This window comes from Puntigrus tetrazona, chromosome 2, assembly GCF_018831695.1.
Source record: "Puntigrus tetrazona isolate hp1 chromosome 2, ASM1883169v1, whole genome shotgun sequence".
NCBI classification, from domain to species: Eukaryota; Metazoa; Chordata; class Actinopteri; order Cypriniformes; family Cyprinidae; genus Puntigrus; species Puntigrus tetrazona.
The window spans coordinates 20,588,707-20,606,141 of NC_056700.1; the positions used below are offsets into that span (position 1 = coordinate 20,588,707).

Genomic DNA, 17,435 nt, shown 5'->3' on the forward strand with positions numbered 1-17,435 from the left:
TTTTGACAAACTGTGAATTTTAAAATAATCTCATTTAATGGTAGCAGGAAGAAAAAGTAGGGCTTCATATTATCTGTTCTAACATTTAATATATTTCATTATTCTCTTCTGGGCTTTTACATTTTTTTTTGTGCCTCTGGACTTGTAGCTGTGAGATACCTGTATTCATCATCTCAGACACATTTCATTACACTTTAGGACATTATAATGATATAAATACAAGTAGTAGTTTGTGAGTTTTGCTAGTCTTCTGTGTTATGTTGAAATGTTATCTTATTTAATCCTTCAGTCTCTAAACCAAAACCAGTGAATCCTGATTTCCATCTGTTCAGTCATTTATTGTAGATCTGAAGCGTGAAGATATTTGCATCTGCTTAAGGAGTGAGAACTTATGCCAAGCATTAAAGAATCTAATTTTCAGGATAACCAGTTTAGAAACGCAGTGTTTGCACTTACCATCTGTGTTTTAAGCAGCATCAAGTTCACAGTAACCTAAAATAAACAATATGGTAAATAAATTCATGTTCACACATCATATTTGCCAGTCTTACATAATCAAGAATCAAGGCGCCTTTAAGAAGTCTTCCATATAAACACACTCCATTTTTGACTTAAATTCCTGTATCACTTCATCTGGTGTCTTTTCATCACGAGCTGCAATAGAAGACAGACAGACAGACAGACAGACATTCGTTATGAATAAAAAGTCTGTTGTGTAACTGCATCGCATTGCAAGGGTGACTTTGCATGCAGAACATATACAATATTAGAGATCATCCTTTAAGTTTTCATTTTGTTCACACCTGAATGTTTTCATTGCTGTCCAGTTTAATATGTTTCACTGATCATGTAGGTAAAAGAACATAATGTTTAAAACGTGATACTGACAAAACAGCGAAGATTTAGCTTCCTCGTCTTCATCCGCATGAAGGGCAGTTTATGAACTTTCCTTCCCATATCAGTGCAATTGAGTCAGAACCTGTTCACACAGTCATACATGCTTGAAAACCTCACATTGTAAAAAATGGAAAATGTCAGTGTTCGTGTTTGTGAATGACTAAATATACTATGGTCCTAGCAAAGGTATCTGTTTTTATTATCTATATTTTTTAGTATATTTAGTTTTTTCAGTTATTAGGACTGTGCAAAGTAGTATAAACAAGTGTGTGTGTGCGTGTGTGTGTGTGTGTGTGTGCGTGTGTGTGTGTAGTTTCCCACTCATAGGCGAGTTGATTCGGTCACCAACAGAGTATCGTTAGCACCTTTCTGAATGTGAAGAAGAGAGCTGTCGACGGTCTTTAAGGACGTAAGATCACTTTCATCCCATGCAGCTGCTGTCACAAAATGCCAAGAGCCCATATACTGCACAGGAAGAATATACACATAACATATAATGGAAGAAAATAATTTAATAACTTAAATAGCCACTTAACCAATGTTAGTTAATGAGTGAAATTCAGCACAAAGATCTATATTTTACAAACAACTCTGGACTCATTAAGGTCATGGGTTCAATACCAAGTAAACACACAGCTGATAAACATTTTATGAGCAAACATTTTTTATAGAAGATCTAGGAATCTATTGCGTGAGAAAAACACAATTTATCTTATTGTGTGTGTACATAAAATTAGGATATAAAGAATAAAGCTTTTCAAGTCTCTTACCTCATTAGTGTTAACAACAGCAGCGGGGAGAGGAGCTGGAGGAAGACATGGCACCGTAACCTGCATCCCAGCATAAAACAGGCTCATAACACCCCATAGTGTGTTCACAAGCATGACCTGTAATACACAACGAATGCTGATGTCTTCTAAGTCACAGATGCTGGGATGGAGATGATTTAATACAGTGTTCGGGGGGACTTTCACCCTGATTTGTTAGCTTTTTCTGTTTGCTGGATAATCTGATAATGGTTAATGGTGTGTTTGTCAGATCAATGTGCAAATACACCCCAACATGCCTGACCTTGTCCTGGGCCACTCTCCCTACCCACGCAATACCGTCTCACAAATAATTCATCATATCATACTATACACACACACACACACACACACACACACACACACACACACTCAACAGTAAAGAAATATCACATAGACCATCCCTTTTATCATACTTGTAAATTATATTAAGATAACAGAGATCGGGTGACCAATAATGTACTCCTATTAAATTCAGAAAAGACAGATATTGTTATTGGACTCATAGATTAGACAGATGTACTGTCACTTGCTCTATAGTGAAACATCTGGGTGTAGTATTAGACAACAACTTGTCTTTTGAAAATCATATTTTCCATGTAACAAAAACAGCATTCTCAAACATCGCCAAGCTACGAAACCTGTTACCTGTTTAAATCTAGATTTGACATTGTCAAAATTCCCTGCATCGCATTTCCAAATTTGTTTGAGTTTGATGTTTTGTCTATAAAAAAACGGTTTCTTCTTAGTTGTTCTTATCATTTATGTTTATTAGGGCTGGATGTTATGTCTAATGTTGTTAAATTATGTTTATTGCATATTTCAGTTTAACGAGTCTCACTACGATGATGTTCATGTTTAACAGCTGTTTGTGATGGGCTTCGGTTCATCATGAGACTTTCTCATCACCACCTGTTTTGGTTATCAGTGTATTTTAAAGGTACAAAAAAAGATTTCTGTAATTTAATAGGTTGGGATATTATAATTGTAATGAAATTACAGTATTTAACTGTAAGTTTAAGTTATAACCGTATAAACAAAAACAATTCCGTCAACCACAGCTGTCATTTTTACAGTGTATGGTTAACATAAAATTTTAATTCTGTCATAATTTACCCAGGTTGTTCTAAACCTGCAAATGTTTTCTTCTGTTGAACACTAAAGAAGATACTTTGAAGAATGTGGGTAACTAAACTGCTGGTCCTCTGGAGACCAGAAACTGATGGGTCACCCACATTTTTCAAAGCATTTTCTTTTATGCCCAACGGAAGAAAGAAATTATTACTGCTTGGAACAATTTGTGGGAGTGTAAACAATGACAACATTTTTATTTTTTGGATGAACCTTCCCTTTACATTTATTCATGTTAAAGATGCTTTTTTCCTTATAGGGACATATAGTTATAGTTGTCAGTTGACTGTCACTTCTCTGCAAACTGCGCATTTTTCATTAGTTACTGGACAGATCCACTGATACACTTGGTACCAATTTTTCCCACTATTGCAGAGCATAATTTTGAACAATTTCATTCTATAACACAAATATGATACATTAGAATTGATTGGAAGAAACTTTTCAAGCTAGGAAATTCAAACACACACATACTAATCGTAAATACGAACCTATTTATCATTCAATAGTTATTTAAAATTCATCAACAATGAGTGATAGGCACATGATAGTTAAATGTGTGGGTTATACATGTAAGTGATAAGCTGCTCATAAATCCTTTTAAATGCATTTATATGCATGATATGCAGTTTTTGAGCCATTTTGGTGAATGAAATGACATGTTCTTTGAAGACCAAAGGTAGAAAGGTCTCCTAAGGAATTTCAGTCTTGTGGCACCAGCGTGTCATGGGCAGATTTATAATGTTGGCGTCTTGTTCTGGGTGCAATCGTTCATGTACATTGAGAAGAGCAGTGAGGAGAAGACAACTCTGAGGTGGTGCGGCTGTTGGATGTGAATTTACCAATAATATTCCAAAAAATTATTTAAATCTATAATAAAACATATAAATATAATAGTTTTTTGCTTTAAAAAATGAATCATAATTTCCATCAGTTCAGTAATTTAATGTGGATCTGAAGCACGAAGATCTCTGCATCTGCTTGTGAACTTTAGGAGGGAGAAATTATGCACTATTCAAAAATTTAATTTTCCGTATAAACAGGCTGGCAGGCTGGAAATGTGGACAAAACCCCTCTAAAACCAGCTTAGGCTGATTTTAGCTGCTTTTTTAAGCAGTGTATTTAAATATAAAAAGTTTCTACAATATATAAGCATTGTAGAAATGTAATTTCCTGTAAAGCTGCGATGATTTGTATTATAAAAAGCGCTACATAAACTTGAATTTAATTGAAGTGAATAGAATAGAAATGTTTCAGCAGCAGGCTAAACTTCCTGCAGCAACAGTTACAAAACAAAAATAAATCAGAAAGTTTTCAACGCATTTCTTTATGAGAGATATTCTTTAACATTGTTTGTTTTTAACATTCACACCGTATAAAATCACTGCAACTGATTGCTGTTGTTGCTCCTGTTAATACATGTAATGGGCCTGCCTTGATTTTGACAAATTTATTCCAGGTATCCTTCAAATTAGCATGTCTGTTAACTCATGTAATGGTAGCAGGAAGAGAAAGTAGGGCTTTTTTAAATCGGTTGTAACATTTCATATATCTTTTTGTTCTGGACTTTTTAAAGTGGACTTTTTACCTCTGGACCTGTAGCTGTGAGATACCTGTATTCATCATCTCAGACACCTTTTATTGCACTTTAGGACATTATAAAGATATTAATTCAAGTAGTAGTTTGTTAGTTTTACCAGTCTTTTGTGTTTTATTTATCTTGTTTATTTCTTCAGTCACAAAACCAAAAACAGCGAATCATAATTTCCATCAGTTCAGTAATTTACTGTTGGCCCTGAAGCACGAAGATCTCTGCATCTGCTCGTGACCTTTAGGAGAAGAAATTACACAGTATTAAAAAATGTCATTTTACGTATAAACAGTTCAGAAGCACAGTGTTCGCACTTACCGCTTGTGTTTTAAGCAGCGTCATTAAGTTTACAATAACCTAAAATGAAAGATATAATGAATAAACTACAGAATTGCATACACACATCATATTTGCCGGTCTTTGTTTTGCTTAAGTTATACAAACCACTTTTCAGAGGCGCCTTTAAGAAGTCTTCCATATAAACGCACTCCATTTTTGACTTAAATTCCTGTATCACTTCGTCTGGTGTCTTTTCATCACGAGCTGCAATAGAAGACAGACAGACAGACAGACAGACATTCGTTATGAATAAAAAGTCTGTTGTGTAACTGCATCGCATTGCAATGGTGACTTTACATGCAGAACATATACTTTGAGATCATTCTTTAAGGTTTCAGGAGATGGTTCACGCTGTACTGAAAGTTTTTTTATTGCTGTCCATTGTTGCACTGATCATGTAGGTGAAAAAAATATAATGAGTAAAACATGATACTGACCGAACAGCGAAGCTCTGGCTTCCTCGTTTTCATCCACAAACAATACTATCATGCATGAAGGGCAGTTTATGAACTTGCCATCCCAGATCAGTGCCATAGCGTCGTAATCTGTTCACACAGTCATATAAAAAAATGAAATTAAATCACAACAAATCTTATGTCTTTTGACATAATAACAAAAAAGATGGGTTTTAGTGTAAAACATGGATAGACAGTCTCGAATTACCATGCTTCAGACTGTATATAAATTCCTACCAGTTCTGAACAGGAATGGGTCCAGCACAGACAGAGTAAAGTAGCTCCTAGTATTTTTCTTACACGTATCACCACTGTGATAAACAAAAAGATTTGATATGCTTAAAAACCTCACATATTGTAAAAAATGGAACAGTAAGTGTGTGTGTTTGTGAATGACTAAATATATATGGTCCTAACAAAGGAAATAAATCATAGTATATTTAGTTTTTTTGCTGTTATTACAGTAACACCCATAAACTAGTATAAACCAAAATGTGTGTGTGCACAGTTTCCCACTCACAGGCGAGTTGATTCGGTCACCAACAGAGTATCGTTAGCACCTTTCTGAATGTGAAGAAGAGAGCTGTCGACGGTCTGATAGAACTTAAGATCACTTTCATCCCATGCAGTTGCTGCCACAAAATGCCAAGTGCCCATATACTGCACAGGAAGAATATACACATAACATATAATGTATAAAACGTTTATAATAATTTGCGAAATTCAACTCAAATATCGTATTTTACAAACAGCTCTGGATTTATTAAGGTCATAGGTTCAATAGAACACACAGCTGATAGACATTTGTATTTTTACAAACATTTTTCCAAGCTGGAGAAACCTCAGATTTGTACATCAGTTAATTTACAGAAGATCTGGAAACCTGCTCTGTGAGAAAAATGACGTTTATCGTATTGTGGTGTATGTTCAAAAATAAGATCTAAAAGATAAGGAATAAATTATTTTAAGTCTCTTACCTTCTCAGTAAGACCAGAGGTGGAGATAGGAGCTGGAGGAAGACATGGCACCATAACCTGCATCCCAGAATAAAACAGGCTCAATAGTGAGCTCGTAACACTCCATAATGTGCCTGAAAGCATGACTGCATCAATGGGATCGCCTGAGATTTACGACGAATGCTGATGTCTTCTAAGTCACAGATGCTGGGATGGAGATGATTTAATACAGTGTTCGGGGGGACTTTCACCCTGATTTGTTAGCTTTTTCTGTTTGCTGGATAATCTGATAATGGTTAATGGTGTGTTTGTCAGATCAATGTGCAAATACACCCCAACATGCCTGACCTTGTCCTGGACCACTCTCCCTACCCACGCAATACCGTCTCACAAATAATTCATCATATCATACACACACACACACACACACACACACACACACACACTCAACAGTAAAGAAATATCACATAAAACATCACTTTTCTCATAGACAGTAACAAGATTAAAAGAGAGGATATTTTTTTAATTCATTGTTTATTGTGACCTTAGGAGCAACACTGCCTTGCTCTTCAGTGCAAAATGCAGCCTTACCACTGTCTCTTTAGTAACCAGAGCTTACAGTTATTTAATGCCCTCTTTTGTCCAGTTTGTGCGTTGGAAGTTTCTGTGAAAAATGTAAAATAAGGTTTTTTAAAAAACATTTTGATAGTTGCCTGCTGCAGAAAAATTTAAATTACAGTGGTAAAATTTCTTTACTGTAAGAATTATGCTTTAAAATAACTATTATTCAGCATTTGTAATTAATCTTGCTGAAGGCACGCATCCACCAATCAAGGCAGTGGGATCGTTGAAAAAAAAAGGAACTGGATAGAAATTGAGATTGATAGCTCCTGAGCATATTTAGCTTTTGAAAAAATTAAGAGACCACTTCCAAATAATCAGTTTCTCTGGTTTTACTAGTCTGTTTGTAAGTAAAAAATTACCATGATTTTAACTATGAAAAACTGTGAAAATCCTACGGTAAAAACCTGTTAAATGGATAATGGTAAATTCCTGTAAAATGTTGGCAACCAAATTGTGACAACCACAACTGCCAGTTTTTTTCCCAAAATAGTGTATGTGTCACGTTCTCTGGACTTGTGTTATTGTTTTTGTCGTGTGCCATGTGTTCTGTGTAACCCGCTTTAGTTAATTGTCTCTATCGTCTTCAGCTGTGTGTGATTAATTTAGTGATTTTACCTGGTGTATTTAAGTCCTGTGGTTTCAGTTCTGTTTGCCCTATCTCGTCTTTATGTGCGTGTGATTTTGTCTTATCTGCCTGCCTGTATTTATATTGTTTATTTCATCACGGAGTAGATTAAAACACTTTGTTTTCATTTATACTCGTTGTGTGCTCTCCTGCTTATCACACGCGTGACAGTATGTGTTTGAGTAAAATTAACATTTTTGTTTTATTCTATAAATTTATCACAAACATTTTTCACACGTTCTAAATACACGTACAGTATTGTTATTTAGAGTATTTGTTGGCAGAAAAATACAACTGGCCAAAATAACATTGCGATGCAACATAATGCAGCATTTTTAGACCTCAAATAATGCAATAATATAGGTTTTTATATAACACAATACTAAAGTTTTAAGTAAAGAAGAGTATCTGTGATTTTCAAGCACAACTTTCATGTGTTTTGGCATGCTCTCCTCCAGTCTGCTGCTGTGTGACCTTATGCCACTACTGGCAAAAAAGTGACTCTTCTTTAATACATTCCAGAGATTTTCAATGGTGTTCAGGTCTGGAGTTTGAGTTGGCCACGACAGCGTCTTGTTCCGGCAGTTCTTCATGGAGTTTGCTTTTCATTGATGAATGGCTTTTTCTTTTAGCTTTGCATGACAGCCCTGCCTGCAAAAAAAAAGTTTCAAACCATCCTCTCTGTGTACTTCACCCCTGCCGTTCGTTTTGTAGGTCTCTTGATGTCATCCTACAGTTGTTGGGTGACATTCAAATGAGCTGGCGGTCATCCCAGTCAGTGGAGAGTGATTTTGCCTCCTGCTGGTCTGTAGCTTTGTTGTCCCCAGTGTCTGCAGCTTGACCTCATTCTTATGTTTTTTTCATTTTAAGCATGGGAGCAACCTAACTCTTACTCTGTCCCTCTGGCAGTAAAACCAGAACTTTTCTTCATAGACCTTTTCTTTCCAACTCAATTTGCATGGTCAGTAGTTATTATTTGATTAAAATTACTTTTGAGGTAATACTACCACTGTTTCTGCCATCCAATTGGTCCTATTGCACCTGGCAATCCAGGTGATCAAATAATCAATACTTAAGTATTGACACATTGTTCCTCCACGTTATAGTGGTCGCATACTGTTTTTCACTTTAGACTTTGATTCCATCCAGTTAATCAGAGGATATCAAACATGTTTTGATAAGCTGATTTTAGAACAAGCTCAGAGTACAGAAAGTTGAGAACCTCTGCTTTAGTGTATTCTCTGTGGCTATTACAAAGTCGGTAAATGTATGCCCAAGCTTCATGAATCCGCTATTAGCCTAGGCTATTGTGATTTTTTTTTTGTTTTATTTTAGGTTACCAGATGTCTAAGTTGTCATAGTATACTGTATACCACTGTACGCAGGAATGTAGGCTTGTATGTCACAGCTTGCAGACACATCTGTTTTGCGCATGTCTCATACAAAGAACCAGGAAACGTGTACATTCAGGTTCAGGAAAACAAAACTTACAAAAACGAAACCTTAAGGGAATTTGGTTGTACGCTTACCTTTGTCTGTGCGCACAGGCAATAAAATGGCAGAACCCAGTATTTCAGTGGCTCAAGGCCAGTTCAACTGTTCAGTTTGTCTGGATCTACTGAAGGATCCAGTTACCCTCAACTGTGGACACAGTTACTGTATGAGCTGTATTTCAGGTTACTGGGATCAGGATGATCAGAAGACAGTCTGCAGCTGCCCTCAGTGCAGACAGACCTTCAATCCGAGACCTGCTTTAGGTAAAAACACCATGCTGGCTGAAGTGGTGGAGAATCTGAGGAAAAGAAAACTCCAAAATTTTGATCAGTTTGATCACTGTTATGGTGAACCTGGAGATGTGGAGTGTGACGTCTGTTCTGAGGAGAAAAACAAAGCCATCAAGTCCTGTCTGGTGTGTCTTGAGTCTTACTGTCAGAATCATTTTGAACATCATGAAGAATTTCACTCAAAAAAGCGACACAAAATGACTGAAGCCACTGGTCAACTGAAGGAGTTGATCTGCACACCACATGATAGGCTGTTAGAAATGTACTGTCGTACTGACCAGCGCTGTATATGCGTGCTGTGTATGTTGGAGGATCACAAAAAGCACGAAACCGTGTCACCTGCTGACGAGAGGACGGAAAAACAGGTAGTTACAAGTCTAGTTTCCGTTCAGTTTTACGCTGTTTTGTTATCTGCAAAATGAATTTGTGTAAACAATCTTTGCGAAATTTGCTGTTTACAACTCTCTATACTCTTTATATGCTGTATACTTTATACTTTGATCAGTATCTTGTTGCTGAATTAACCTAATTAATTGCAAAGTGTCCCATCTGTTTTCTTAACAAGTGATACAATAACTATATAGCCTTTTAATTTGCAATCAATATCATTTAGTAGGTTACAGAAACTGCCCTAACACCTATACAGCAGTTATTCAAGTCAGAAGTCATTTGAATAGAAAAAGATTTAAAATGGGTTGGAACTCTGAAAAAAGATTTCAGAATTGAAACCTTCCACTAATTCATAGCTGATATTAAGGCACAGTGGGGAACAAATCTTACCATATTCTGTAATAGTTTTTAATTTCATATATTGCTGCGGTTTAATGTTGTTTCTTTGTCTTACAGAAACTCTTGGAAGAGACCCAGAAAACATTTAAGCAGAAAATCCAGGATAAAGAAACAGACCTTGAGGAGCTGATAGAGACTGTAGAGTCTAACAAGGTGAATTTTGAGAAGAAGAACAACTGACTGAGGAGCTGTTTGAGACTCAGTTAGGACTCTCCTCCAGTCAGTCAGTGAGGAGTCAGTGCTGGAGCTCTTTCAGTCCACTGAAGATCACTGTGGAGAACAGTCTGTGTGAGGCAGCAGTAAGAGCTGAGTGAATGAACTGATTCTGATGCTTCTCTCTGTGTGTCCTAACAGCGCTCTGCACAGACAGCAGTGGAGGACAGTGAGAGGATCTTTACTGAGCTGATCCTCTCCATTGAGAGAAGGCGATCTGAGGTGACACAGATGATCAGAGATCAGGAGAAGGTTTTTGTAAGTCAAGCTGAAGGACTCTTGGAACAACTAAGGCAGAAGATTGATGATCTAAAGAAGAGAGAGGCTGAGCTGGAGCAGTTTTCACACACTGGTCACATCCATTTCCTCCAGGTAACCGATATGAAGAATAGAGCATTAGTGATAGTAAAAAAAACAAACAAACACTGCAACATTTTCAGAAATCTCATTTAAATATTTTCTGCAATCTGATTTTTTTGTGTCTGTGTAGAATTTCCAGTCTTTCAATGTCCCTCCCGCATCTCAGGAATCATCTAGCATCACTGTCAGTTCTTGTCTCTCTTTTGACGATTTGATAGTTTTTTTCAATCAGCTGGAAGAGAAACTGCAGAATGTTTTTAAAGAGGAGGTAGAAAAAATACTTAGTAGAGGTAAAGTACCGAGGCATTCATTTAATCTTTAAAAGAAGCCATTGCAATTTAATCAATAACCCTATAAAACATTGCATTCAAATGTACGATTTTTAGATTGAATTTGTCTGTTGATTTTTTCATAGTGCGGTATGTTGAGATGATTCCCACTCCTGAATACCAGAGCAGGAATGAGTTTCTGCAGCGTAAGTTATTTTAGTTAACAGAAAGAGTCACATTTTGTTAATTAAGTTTGTTTTATTGTGGCAATGATGTGGAAATATATAGTAGACTTGTAAAGAATTAAGAATAAGTTAGCAGAGCAGCCAACATCAAAAGCCTTACAGACAATATAGTGCCCCTGTAATGGATTAGTTTTTACCTTTCGTGTGGTGTGTAACACAGAAGTGAATGAAAACATCCTGCAAAGGTTTAAATATCAAAGTGCGCCGTTTATAAGGTTATCGCCTCTCATAACAAAGAACTGATTCAGAATCTTTGAAATGAGTCTCAAGCCATTTCATGTTGATGTCAGCATAAAGTATTAAATGAATGAAAAAACTTTATTCTTGGACATCTCAGACACTGCTTTAAATTAAATCAACCAATCAAAATCGTTGAACGAATCTTTTGGGAGTCGAATAAAAGGTAACAATAAATGCATAAGTATTATATGAAAATTATTATTATTATTTTTTTTGTTTGAGTTTGGCGACTCCCAAAACCAAAATATAAACATTTCATTACCCATAATAGGGGGGTATTCAGGAAAAATAAAGTGTAATAAATATTTAGACTTATCCAGTAACACTAATGAAGTTAAACTGGTAAAGGTGTTTTAATCGTATTTATATCTTGTGTTATTCTTCACTGCATTTATGTCGCTACAAAATCCATCACATTTCATTTATAAAAACATGAAAAACAAGACAGTTTGTAGATTTACTGACTAAAATATGTTTTGTTTTTAGATTACCAGAGGATCACTTTGGATTGGAACACAGCTCATGAATACCTCAGACTTTCAGAGAGGAACAGAGTGGTTACTAACACGAACGGAGGCCAGTCATATCGTGATCATCCAGACAGATTTGATGATTGCTATCAGGTATTGTCTAATGAGAGTTTGAATGGACGTTCTTATTGGGAGGTTGAGAAGAAAGGTTCGATCGATATATCAGTGTCATATAAGAGCATCAGCAGGAAGGGACGGGGCCGAAAATGTATGTTTGGAAGTAATAATTGCTCCTGGAAATTAAGCTGCTCTACCTACTTTTGTTCATTCTTGCACAGTTACACAAGCATTTCACTCCCTGTAGTCTCCAGCTCCTGTAGAATAGGAGTGTATGTGGATCACGGTGCAGGAACTCTGTCCTTCTACAGCGTCTCTGACACAATGACCCTCATTCACAGAGTCCACACCACATTCACTCAGCCTCTCTATGCTGGGTTTTGGGTTTACTATGATGCACAAGTGGAATTGTGTGATCCAGCAACATAAAACAGTAAACATTCACTTTTCCACTGTCAGGTTGAACATTTTGAACACATTGAGGAACGGTTCCTGTTACATTTCAACTTCAGTGCAGATCAGTGTGGTAAAATTAGAATAGAATTAGAATTTAGTTTTCACTGGCTATATTAACTGTAATTAATATAAATATTTCCATTGGAATACAATATTACCATTTTTGACTGCAAAACTTTTATGATTAGAAGAAATGGGTCATTGTTTTTCATACAGTTTATGCTTAGCTTTTTTTCTTATTAAAGTATTCTTTGTAGGAACCTGTGTGTTTGTTCCTTTAAAACGGCAACCGTACATTATTTTATTATGTTTTATAATTTTATTTCTTTTATATTAATTCATTAAGTCATTATCATGTATAATTTTTATTGTTTCATTTAATCATGTAATCATTTATAATCATACTCATTTCACTGATTCATTCATTAGGCATTTATTATATTATTTTAGCTATTTTTTCCTATTTTTGTTTGCCTTTTATGATTGCGGGCTTTTGCGGGTCACTTGTCTTCATGAGTAAAAAATTTGTGTTTAATGTTGTGAAGCTGTATTTTTCATGCTTTTGCTTGTGGTATAATGACACTGTTATGAATAATGTACCATGCTGAATGATGGTGAAATTGTGATGAAATTACTTGATGGAACAACAAGTTTTGTATTGTACTGTACGTAAATGAAAGTAATAATTGACCGTTTTGTGAATTAGATGATTAAACGCATTTAGGATTGAAACATGGCAGATTTTATGAAAATATCCTGTGAAAATTCTTATTTGGGTCATATATTCCAAGACGTAAATGAGAATCTGTTTATAGTTTAATAATAATCTGGTTTATAGTCACACATTCATCTCAAAACATTAGATTCGATTTTGTGTTATGTACTTTCTTTTGTTGGTAACTATCATATACTCCAGGGGTTTAATGCAACAATGCTTGGCAGTGTGCAATACTTGAAGTGATTTAAAAAAATAAAGGTTTCAAAGCTTCATGAAGCAGTGTTCAAAATTGCTTATTAGTTATTTTCTATCATGCATGTAGGAGTTATAGTTCTAGATGACTTGGGCAGTGAAAGTACGTTCATAATAGTTTATTTGTTCTATTGGGCCTTTTTATTATAAACCACAGGGTACTTTGAAACATTTGTCATACCTTCCAGACACACCTGCTTTGTGAGCTTGTATGTGAGCAGAAGATGCAGTATACAATGGCAGAATCCAGCGTGTCTTTAGCTCAGGATCAGTTCAGCTGTTCAATCTGTCTGGATCTACTGAAGGATGCAGTGACCATCCCCTGTGGACACAGTTACTGTATGAGCTGTATTACAGGCTGCTGGGATCAGGATGATCAGAAGACAGTCTGCAGCTGCCCTCAGTGCAGACAGACCTTCAATCCAAGACCTGTAGATATAATGGATAAACAGATGTGTAAGAAAAAAAAGATACTTTGAAAAAAATGTGACATTTAGTTTCTTGTGACTGGTTTATTGCAATGTGCTTATTCTACAGAAACAGTTGGAAGAGAACTGGTAGAAAATCCAGCAGAGAATCCAGGAGAAAGAAACAGAGCTTCATGAACTGAGAGTCTCACAAGGTGAGTTTTGAGCAGAAGAACAACTGCTGGCTGCTGAAGAGCTGTTTGAGACTCAGTAAGGACTCTCCTCCAGTCAGTCAGTGAGGAGTCAGTGCTGGAGCTAGAAGAGGGACACTGAGCTAGAGCAGATTTCACGCACAGACCATCACATGCATTTCACTAAGGTAAGACAAGATCTAAAAAACGGTGTAACAGAGTTTCCAGTCTCTCTCTGTCCCTCTGGAAACTAAAAAAATTATGTCTCTTTTGATGATTTAAGAACTTTTGCATCTGGGCACAAACAGAAACTGCAACATGATTTTACAGAAAAATAGAAGACATATTTGGGATAGTTAAAGTACTGAAAGATTTATTTACTCTCAGAAATGTCAATATAGTAAACATAATATAATAAATATAATGCCGCAACATACTGCATTAATATATAAATGTAAATAGATCAACTTTATACAGACGTGGACAAAATTGTTGGTACCCTTTGGTCAATGAAAGAAAAAGTCACAATGGTCACAGAAATAACTGTTATCTGACAAAAGTAATAATAAATAAAAATTCTATAAATGTTAACCAATGAAAGTCAGACATTGTTTTTCAACCATGCTTCAACAGAATTATTTAAAAAAATAAACTCACGAAACAGGCATGGACAAAAATGATGGTACCCCTAGAAAACACTGAAAATAATGTGACCAAAGGGACATGTTAATTCAAGGTGTGTCCACTAATTAGCATCACAGGTGTCTACAACCTTGTAATCAGCCATTGGGCCTATATATAGGGCTCCAGGTAATCACTGTGTTGTTTGGTGATATGGTGTGTACCACACTCGACATGGACCAGAGGAAGCAAAGGAAAGAGTTGTCTCAAGAGATCAGAAAGAAAATTATAGACAAGCATGTTAAAGGTAAAGGCTATAAGACCATCTCCAAGCAACTAGATGTTCCTGTGACTACAGTTGCACATATTATTCAGAAGTTTAAGATCCATGGGACTGTAGCCAACCTCCTGGACGTGGCCACAGGAGGAAAATTGATGACAAATCTAAGAGACGGATAATCCGAATGGTAACAAAAGAGCCTAGAAAGACTTCTAAAGAGATTCAAGGTGAACTTCATGCTCAAGGAACATCAGTGTCAGATCGCACCATCCGTCGTTGTTTGAGCCAAAGTGGACTACATGGGAGACGACCAAGGAGGACACCATTGTTGAAAACGAATCATAAAAAAGCAAGACTGGAATATGCCAAACTACATGTTGACAAGCCACAAAGCTTCTGGGAGAATGTCCTGTGGACAGATGAGACAAAAATCGAAGTTTTTGCCAAGGCACATCAGCTGTATGTTCACAGACGAAAAAAATGAAGCATATCAAGAAAAGAACACTGTCCCTACTGTGAAACATGGAGGAGGCTCTGTTATGTTCTGGGGCTGCTTTGCTGCGTCTGGCACAGGGTGTCTTGAATCTGTGCAGGGTACAATGAAATCTCAAGACTATCAAGGAATTCTAGAGAGAAATGTACTAGCCAGTGTCAGAAAGCTTGGTCTCAGTCGCAGGTCATGGGTCTTGCAACAGGACAATGACCCAAAACACACCGCTAAAAACACCCAAGAATGGCTAAGAGGAAAAAATTGGACTATTGTAAAGTGGCCTTCTATGAGCCCTGACCTCAATCCTATTGAGCATCTTTGGAAGGAGCTGAAACATGCAGTCTGGAAAAGGCACCCTTCAAACCGGACACAACTGGAGCAGTTTGCTCATGAGGAGTGGGCCAAAATACCTGCTGAGAGGTGCAGAAGTCTCATTGACAGTTACAGGAAGCGTTTGATTGCAGTGATTGCCTCAAAAGGTTGCGCAACAAAATATTAAGTTAGGGGTACCATCATTTTTGTCCAGGTCTGTTTCGTGAGTTTATTTTTTTTTAATAATTCTGTTGAAGCATGGTTGAAAAACAATGTCTGACTTTCATTGGTTAACATTTATAGAATTTTATTTATTATTACTTTTGTCAGATTAAAGTTATTTCTGTGACCATTGTGAGTTTTTCTTTCATTGACCAAAGGGTACCAACAATTTTGTCCACGTCTGTATTTTTATATTGAAAATGTTTGGAGGGTTTTCCACGGTGCGATGCATTAAGATGATTCCTAATAAGTTTCTACAATGTAAGTTAATTTTTTAATGGCACACATCCAGAGAAAATGAACAAATCACACAAGTATCAACATTTCACCACGTTTTATTTTCCTTGTAAATGTGACTTACTGACACCCACTGGTGGTTTTCATTTTACATTTAAAGTATAATTTCATTATTTCCAACATTTAATATCTCTATATTTAATGTTTGCCATTTAAAAAAAAACAATGTTATAATGTTATCAGTGCTGTTTTAAATAGTCTGTATTAATATTAGTATTAATATTAGAAATAAAGGTACAAAAGCTGTCACTGGGACAGTACCTTTTCATCATTCCTATTAGCTTCAAATACGTACACTTTTTAAGAAATAATGTAGTATAAAAATGTAATGTAGTATAATCTAACTATGTCAACCTGATCTAACCTTTTTTTGTCAGGTTAGATCAAGTAAAAATGTGAAATGCTACAAATGTCCCATCAAACTGTTATTCTCGATTGCCTTGATTACATTCCGTGGTTATAAACATAACAAATTAATTTGCTGTTGTAATGATTGTCACATAATTATCGATTGAAATGTGTTTTGTTTTCAGATTACCAGCAACTCACTTTGGAATCAAATACAGCTCATAATTACTCGAGCTCAAGCTGTCCGAGATGAACAGAGTGGTTACTAACATGAACACACCAGAAACATATCCTGATCATACAGACAGATTTAATCATTGGTCACAGGTGTTGTGTGTGGACGCTGTTACTGGGAGGTGGCGTGGAGTGGTCAGGTGGATATCTCAATATCATACAAGAGCACCAGCAGGAAGGGATGGAGAAGTGAGTCTAGGTTTGGGGCGTAATGATCAGTCCTGCTGTTTTACCTGCAGGGACAGCTTTTCAGTTATATACTGAGCCATCTCCCTGTAGTCTCCAGCTCCTGTAGAATAGGAGTGTATGTGGATCACGGTGCAGGAACTCTGTCCTTCTACAGCGTCTCTGACACAATGACCCTCATTCACAGAGTCCACACCACATTCACTCAGCCTCTCTATGCTGGGTTTTGGTTAGACTATAACGCACAGGTGAAATTGAACGATCCAGCATAGTAGATTACAGACCGTATTCACATTGAGTGCTTTTCCACTGTCTAGTCGTTTCTACACTTTTTTTTTGTTAGTGAAATACAACAGTGCTGTGAAGTATCAGCTTGTTTCTGTTCTCTAAACAATAAATTCAGTTATTTTAATTGCATTGGCATGTCTTTTCAGAGTAACAATCTCCTGAGCAAATAATATGTTTTACATTTTTTTGGTAAATATTTGTTGTTCTAGGTGTTTTCAGTGT

General features: G+C 36.3%; 2 protein-coding genes across 5 annotated transcripts; one reads left to right on the top strand and one right to left on the bottom strand.

The window, feature by feature from the left end:
• Window positions 1-17: 17 nt before the first annotated feature.
• apom (apolipoprotein M) lies at window positions 18-6,395 on the bottom strand. 3 transcript variants are annotated; one of them, XM_043257707.1, is made up of 7 exons: window positions 6,197-6,394; window positions 5,740-5,879; window positions 5,457-5,530; window positions 5,202-5,309; window positions 4,870-4,968; window positions 4,744-4,782; window positions 4,522-4,663 (listed from the first exon to the last, which is right to left on the bottom strand). In XM_043257707.1, exons 1-6 carry the CDS (start codon window positions 6,317-6,319, stop codon window positions 4,754-4,756), a joined length of 573 nt encoding a protein of 190 aa, XP_043113642.1. In that variant the 5' UTR covers window positions 6,320-6,394; the 3' UTR covers window positions 4,522-4,663; window positions 4,744-4,753. The 3 variants fall into 3 exon arrangements, 2 of the variants coding, with proteins under 2 accessions (XP_043113646.1, XP_043113642.1); XR_006252555.1 differs by lacking the exons at window positions 4,522-4,663; window positions 4,744-4,782; window positions 4,870-4,968 and adding exons at window positions 18-347; window positions 457-654 and having other exon boundaries at window positions 6,197-6,395; XM_043257711.1 differs by lacking the exons at window positions 4,522-4,663; window positions 4,744-4,782; window positions 4,870-4,968 and adding an exon at window positions 18-654 and having other exon boundaries at window positions 6,197-6,395.
• A 1,230-nt stretch (window positions 6,396-7,625) lies between these two features.
• Window positions 7,626-17,227, top strand: LOC122360253 (tripartite motif-containing protein 16-like protein). 2 transcript variants are annotated; one of them, XM_043260707.1, is made up of 7 exons: window positions 7,626-9,573; window positions 10,055-10,150; window positions 10,352-10,582; window positions 10,701-10,860; window positions 10,986-11,045; window positions 11,811-12,179; window positions 17,040-17,227. In XM_043260707.1, exons 1-7 carry the CDS (start codon window positions 8,980-8,982, stop codon window positions 17,195-17,197), a joined length of 1,668 nt encoding a protein of 555 aa, XP_043116642.1. In that variant the 5' UTR covers window positions 7,626-8,979; the 3' UTR covers window positions 17,198-17,227. The 2 variants fall into 2 exon arrangements, with proteins under 2 accessions (XP_043116642.1, XP_043116633.1); XM_043260698.1 differs by lacking the exon at window positions 17,040-17,227 and having other exon boundaries at window positions 7,641-9,573; window positions 11,811-13,355.
• Window positions 17,228-17,435: the final 208 nt, after the last annotated feature.

Bases quoted from the DNA above. Each gene is read 5' to 3' on its own strand.
- LOC122360253 (XM_043260698.1), top strand. From the start codon at position 8,980: ATGGCAGAACCCAGTATTTCAGTGGCTCAAGGCCAGTTCAACTGTTCA. The intron at 10,151-10,351 runs GTGAATTTTGAG...GTGTCCTAACAG, and splicing joins AGACTGTAGAGTCTAACAAG to CGCTCTGCACAGACAGCAGT. The intron at 10,583-10,700 runs GTAACCGATATG...GTGTCTGTGTAG, and splicing joins GTCACATCCATTTCCTCCAG to AATTTCCAGTCTTTCAATGT.
- apom (XM_043257707.1), bottom strand. From the start codon at position 6,319: ATGCTTTCAGGCACATTATGGAGTGTTACGAGCTCACTATTGAGCCTG. The intron at 5,310-5,456 runs GTAGGAATTTAT...CTGTGTGAACAG, and splicing joins CCCATTCCTGTTCAGAACTG to ATTACGACGCTATGGCACTG. The intron at 4,969-5,201 runs GTCAGTATCATG...CTTCTATTGCAG, and splicing joins AGCCAGAGCTTCGCTGTTCG to CTCGTGATGAAAAGACACCA.